Source organism: Etheostoma spectabile, unplaced genomic scaffold (genome assembly GCF_008692095.1).
Source record: "Etheostoma spectabile isolate EspeVRDwgs_2016 unplaced genomic scaffold, UIUC_Espe_1.0 scaffold00008886, whole genome shotgun sequence".
In the NCBI taxonomy this organism is placed as follows: Eukaryota; Metazoa; Chordata; class Actinopteri; order Perciformes; family Percidae; genus Etheostoma; species Etheostoma spectabile.
This window is the reverse complement of record NW_022603635.1, coordinates 489-7,500: the sequence shown is the minus strand read 5'-3', so window position 1 is coordinate 7,500 and position 7,012 is coordinate 489. Positions and strand designations below refer to the sequence as shown.

Below are 7,012 nucleotides of genomic sequence, written 5' to 3'. Positions count from 1 at the left end.
TCTCTACGTCTACAGAACTCTCTTCTTTAACACCATCTCTACGTCTACAGAACTCACTTCTTTAACACCATCATCTCTACGTCTACAGAACTCACTTCTTTAACACCATCATCTCTACGTTTGCAGAACTCACTTCTTGAACACCATCATCTCTACGTCTACAGAACTCAGTTCTTGAAGACCATCATCTCTACGTCTGCAGAACTCACTTCTTGAACACCATCATCTCTACGTCTACAGAACTCAGTTCTTTAAGACCATCATCTCTACGTCTGCAGAACTCTATTCTTTAACACCATCATCTCTATGTCTGCAGGACTCTATTCTTTAACACCATCATCTCTATGTCTGCAGAACTCTCTTCTTCAACACCATCATCTCTACGTCTGCAGAACTCTCTTCTTTAACACCATCATCTCTACGTCTGCAGAACTCCCTTCTTTAACACCATCATCTCTACGTCTGCAGAACTCTCTTCTTTAACACCATCATCTATACGTCTGCAGAACTCACTTCTTTAACACCATCATCTCTACTTCTGCAGAACTCTCCACTTTAACACTATCATCTCTACGTCTGCAGAACTCTATAATTTAACACCATCATCTCTATGTCTGCAGAACTCTCTTCAACACCATCATCTCTACGTCTGCAGAACTCTATTCTTTAACACCATCATCTCTACGTCTGCAGAACTCTCTTCTTTAACACCATCATCTCTATGTCTGCAGAACTCCCTTCTTAAACACCATCATCTCCACGTCTAAAGAACTCTCTACTTTAACACCATCATCTCTACGTCTAAAGAACTCTCTTCTTTAACACCATCATCTCTACGTCTAAAGAACTCTTTTCTTTAACACCATCATCTCTACGTCTAAAGAACTCCCTTCACAATCATCTCCACAGAACTCTATTCTTTAATACCATCATCTCTGCAGAACTCTCTTCTTTAACACCATCATCTCTACGTTTACAGAACTCTCTTCTTTAACACTCTCTCTACGTCTACAGAACTCTCTTCTTTAACACCATCATCTCTATGTCTGCAGAACTCTATTATTTAACACATCATCTCTACGTCTACAGAACTCACTTCTTTAACACCATCATCTCTACTTCTGCAGAACTCTCTTCAACACCATCATCTCTACGTCTGCAGAATTGTCTTCTTTAACACCATCATCTCTATGTCTGCAGAACTCTCTTCTTTAACACCATCATCACTACGTCTGCAGAACTCTATTCTTTAACACCATCATCTCTATGTCTGCAGAACTCTCTTCTTCAACAACATCATCTCTACGTCTGCAGAACTCTCTTCTTTAACACCATCATCTCTACGTCTGCAGAACTCACTTCTTTAACACCATCATCTCTACTTCTGCAAAACTCTCCACTTTAACACTATCATCTCTACGTCTGCAGAACTCTATTATTTAACACATCATCTCTACGTCTACAGAACTCACTTCTTTAACACCATCATCTCTACGTCTGCAGAACTCTATTATTTAACACATCATCTCTACGTCTACAGAACTCCCTTCTTTAACACCATCATCTCTACGTCTGCAGAACTCACTTCTTTAACACCATCATCTCTACGTCTACAAAACTCTTCTTAAACACCACCATCTATACGTCTGCAGAACTCCCTTCTTTAACACCATCATCTCTACTTCTGCAGAACTCTCCACTTTAACACTATCATCGTTACAGAACTCTATCCTTTAACACCATCATCTCTACGTCTGCAGAACTCACTTCTTTAACACCATCATCTCTGCAGAACTCTCTTCTTCCACACTATCATCTCTACATCTGCAGAACTCTATTATTTAACACATCATCTCTACGTCTACAGAACTCACTTCTTTAACACCATCATCTCTACGTCTGCAGAACTCTATTCTTTAACACCATCATCTCTATGTCTGCAGAACTCCCTTCTCGAACACCATCATCTCTATGTCTACAGAACTCTCTTCTTTAACACCATCTCTACGTCTACAGAACTCACTTCTTTAACACCATCTTCTCTACGTCTGCAGAACTCACTTCTTGAACACCATAATCTCTACGTCTACAGAACTCACTTCTTTAACACCATCATATCTACGTCTGCAGAACTCTATTCTTTAACACCATCATCTCTATGTCTGCAGAACTCTATTCTTTAACACCATCATATCTATGTCTGCAGAACTCTATTATTTAACACATCATCCCTACGTCTACAGAACTCACTTCTTTAACACCGTCATCTCTGCAGAACTCTCTTCTTCAACACTATCATCTCTACATCTGCAGAACTCTATTCTTTAAAACCATCATCTCTACGTCTGCAGAACTCTATTATTTAACACATCATCTCTACGTCTACAGAACTCACTTCTTTAACACCATCATCTCTACTTCTGCAGAACTCTCTTCAACACCATCATCTCTACATCTGCAGAACTCTATTCTTTAACACCATAATCTCTACGTCTGCAGAACTCTATTCTTTAACACCATCATCTCTATGTCTGCAGGACTCTATTCTTTAACACCATCATCTCTACGTCTACAGAACTCTCTTCTTTAACACCATCTCTACGTCTGCAGAACTCTCTTCTTTAACACCTTCATCTCTACGTCTGTAGAACTCTCTTCTTTAACACCATCATCTCTACGTCTGCAGAACTCACTTCTTTAATACCATCATCTCTACTTCTGCAGAACTCTCTTCAACACCATCATCTCTACATCTGCAGAACTCTATTCTTTAACACCATAATCTCTACGTCTGCAGAACTCTATTCTTTAACACCATTATCTCTATGTCTGCAGAACTCCCTTCTTGAACACCATCATCTCCACGTCTACAGAACTCTCTTCTTTAACACCATCTCTATGTCTGCAGAACTCTCTTCTTTAACACCATCATCTCTACTTCTGCAGAACTCTCTTCAACACCATCATCTCTACGTCTACAGAACTCACTTCTTCAACACCATCATCTCTACGTCTGCAGAACTCACTTCTTTAACACCATCATCTCTACGTCTACAAAACTCTCTTCTTAAATACCACCATCTCTACGTCTACACAACTCCCTTCTTTAACACCATCATCTCTACGTCTGCAGAACTCACTTCTTTAACACCATCATCTCTACGTCTACAAAACTCTTCTTAAACACCACCATCTATACGTCTGCAGAACTCCCTTCTTTAACACCATCATCTCTACTTCTGCAGAAATCTCCACTTTAACACAATCATCGTTACAGAACTCTATCCTTTAACACCATCATCTCTACGTCTGCAGAACTCACTTCTTTAACACCATCATCTCTGCAGAACTCTCTTCTTCCACACTATCATCTCTACATCTGCAGAACTCTATTATTTAACACATCATCTCTACGTCTACAGAACTCACTTCTTTAACACCATCATCTCTACATCTGCAGAACTCTATTATTTAACACATCATCTCTACGTCTACAGAACTCACTTCTTTAACACCATCATCTCTATGTCTACAGAACTCTCTTCTTTAACACCATCTCTACGTCTACAGAACTCACTTCTTTAACACCATCTTCTCTACGTCTGCAGAACTCACTTCTTGAACACCATAATCTCTACGTCTACAGAACTCACTTCTTTAACACCATCATATCTACGTCTGCAGAACTCTATTCTTTAACACCATCATCTCTATGTCTGCAGAACTCTATTCTTTAACACCATCATCTCTATGTCTGCAGAACTCTATTATTTAACACATCATCCCTACGTCTACAGAACTCACTTCTTTAACACCGTCATCTCTGCAGAACTCTCTTCTTCAACACTATCATCTCTACATCTGCAGAACTCTATTCTTTAAAACCATCATCTCTACGTCTGCAGAACTCTATTATTTAACACTATCATCTCTACGTCTACAGAACTCACTTCTTTAACACCATCATCTCTACTTCTGCAGAACTCTCTTCAACACCATCATCTCTACATCTGCAGAACTCTATTCTTTAACACCATAATCTCTACGTCTGCAGAACTCTATTCTTTAACACCATCATCTCTATGTCTGCAGGACTCTATTCTTTAACACCATCATCTCTACGTCTACAGTACTCTCTTCTTTAACACCATCTCTACGTCTGCAGAACTCTCTTCTTTAACACCTTCATCTCTACGTCTGTAGAACTCTCTTCTTTAACACCATCATCTCTACGTCTGCAGAACTCAATTCTTTAATACCATCATCTCTATGTCTACAGAACTCACTTCTTTAACACCATCATCTCTGCGTCTGCAGAACTCTATTCTTTAACACCATCATCTCTATGTCTGCAGAACTCTATTCTTTAACACCATCATCTCTATGTCTGCAGAACTCTATTATTTAACACATCATCCCTACGTCTACAGAACTCACTTCTTTAACACCATCATCTCTGCAGAACTCTCTTCTTCAACACTATCATCTCTACATTTGCAGAACTCTATTCTTTAAAACTATCATCTCTACGTCTGCAGAACTCTATTATTTAACACATCATCTCTACTTCTGCAGAACTCTCTTCAACACCATCATCTCTACTTCTGCAGAACTCTATTCTTTAACACCATCATCTCTACGTCTGCAGAACTCTATTCTTTAACACCATCATCTCTATGTCTGCAGAACTCCCTTCTTGAACACCATCATCTCCACGTCTACAGAACTCTCTTCTTTAACACCATCTCTACGTCTGCAGAACTCTCTTCTTTAACACCTTCATCTCTACGTCTGCAGAACTCTCTTCTGTAACACCATCATCTCTACTTCTGCAGAACTCTCCACTGTTAGGGTTATTTCTGATGTTATTCTCTAATCTCTTAGTCTGTTATCTCGTCTGTAGTTCTATGTTGTTAGGGTTATTTCTGATGTTATTCTCTAATCTCTGAGTCTGTTATCTCGTCTGTAGTTCTGTGTTGTTAGGGTTATTTCTGATGTTATTCTCTAATCTCTGAGTCAGTTATCTTGTCTGTAGTTCTGTGTTGTTAGGATTATTTCTGCTGTTCTTCTCGAGTCTGTTGTCGTTGGGATGTTTTCTTTCCTGTTTGTTCAGCCTGTTGGTCATCTGCAGTTTAATGTGCTGTAGACATATTATTATATAATCTATAAAGAATATGTTGGAGACCAACGAAGAGTGATGTATTCTCCTCTCCCACAATGCATCAGTGGCGTCTCACCCTCCACGATGACCTGGACGCTGTGCGTGACGGCGGTGCCCAGGCTGTTGGAGGCGTAGCAGCGATACACGCCTTCATACGAGCTCAGAGGAACGTCGTCTTCAGCTCGCAGCGTCCCCGAGTCCTCCCGCTCTGGGCCAAACGCCTCGCCGTCCTTCACCCAGCGGAAACTACCCAGAGAGACAGAGATGCAAAGACTCATCAACATCCTGAGACAGAGATGCAAAGACACATCAACATCCTGAGACAGAGATGCAAAGACACATCAACATCCTGAGACAGAGATGCAAAGACTCATCAACATCCTGAGACAGAGATGCAAAGACACATCAACATCCTGAGACAGAGATGCAAAGACACATCAACGTCCTGAGAGAGAGAGATGCAAAGACACGTCAACATCCTGAGAGAGAGAAATGCAAAGACACGTCAACATCCTGAGAGAGAGAGATGCAAAGACACGTCAACATCCTGAGAGAGAGATGCAAAGATGGAATCACAGATTTCAAAGAATGAAAGTGAGTTTTAAATTAGAGAGAAGAGGAAATCAGGGAGGGGACGGAACGAGAGAGATGATTTAATTAAAAGAACATTCATCGCCATGCCAACAGAAAAACCAGACACACAAACAGACTCACACAGAGACACATAAACAGAGTAAGACACACACAAACAGACACACAAACAGAGACAGAGACACACAAACAGAGACAAACAGACACACAAACAGAGACAGACCAACAGACACAGACAAACAGACACACGAAGAGACACACAAAGAGACACACAAAGAGACACACAAACGTACGTGGGCGTGGGTTTCCCGGAGGCCTCACAGGGCAGGTTGATGTCTTCTGGGGAAAAGGCCGTGAGTGATTCAGGCGTCTCTGTGAGGACTGGTGGCTGGGAGACTGACACACACACACACACACACACACACGCACGCACGCACGCACGCACGCACAGACACAGACACACACACATTGTGATTTGTTTGTGGACAGACAGCAGATTTGTTATTCTGTCGTCAGACACTAGTTCATCGTCACAATATTATAATTTATTATTTTATCATTTTATTGTCATGGAAACCCTAACCCTGTAATTGATTATTAATAATGTCCTGAGACAGGTGGAAATGGAGCTGAGTAACCATGGTGACTATACTATCTGGAGCACCAATCAGGACATGGTCTTGTCTTCATTGGGAGACTATAGTTTCTGGAACACCAATCACAATCTAGTCCTGTCAACATTGGGAGACTACAGTATCTGGAACACCAATCAGGACATGGTCTTGCAAATATAATCGGGCCTATTACCAAACCCTGAGGCACCCCACAGGAAACGGCAGCAGTCTCTCACATTATGGACAAAGTGACACAGAAAACTTCTATCTTAACAAACCACACCACTGTGTGTTGAAAGAGAGCTTATCACCCCCCCCTCCCAACTGAAGATGGGGGGGGGGGGCAGTGAATGGAATCCTATGTTGCTGGTTAGCATGTTGAGAGTTAAAGTGAGACAACAAGGAGAGAAGAGAGACTTACTGTTCTGCACTCGGTCTGTTGGTCCACACGCAGCAGGACAGAGAGGGAGGAAACACACACACATGTTAGAAACACACACACACACACACACACGTACACACACACAAACACACACAAACATTAGGAACACACACACACATACACACATACACATGTTAGGAACACACAAACACACACACAGACACACACACATACACTTGTTAGGAACACACACACACACACACA

The 7,012-nt window shown here is 41.2% G+C and overlaps 1 protein-coding gene across 1 annotated transcript in view; it reads right to left on the bottom strand.

Annotated features, from left to right (window-relative positions):
* Positions 1–6,802, bottom strand: part of LOC116678957 (neural cell adhesion molecule L1-like) — a gene marked incomplete at its 5' end in the record, with an annotated part of 35,200 nt that extends 28,398 nt beyond the window's left edge. The window contains 3 exon segments of the mRNA XM_032508696.1: positions 5,238–5,407; positions 6,046–6,148; positions 6,788–6,802. Of these exon segments, the coding sequence (XP_032364587.1) occupies positions 5,238–5,407; positions 6,046–6,148; positions 6,788–6,802 (288 nt within the window).
* Positions 6,803–7,012: the final 210 nt, after the last annotated feature.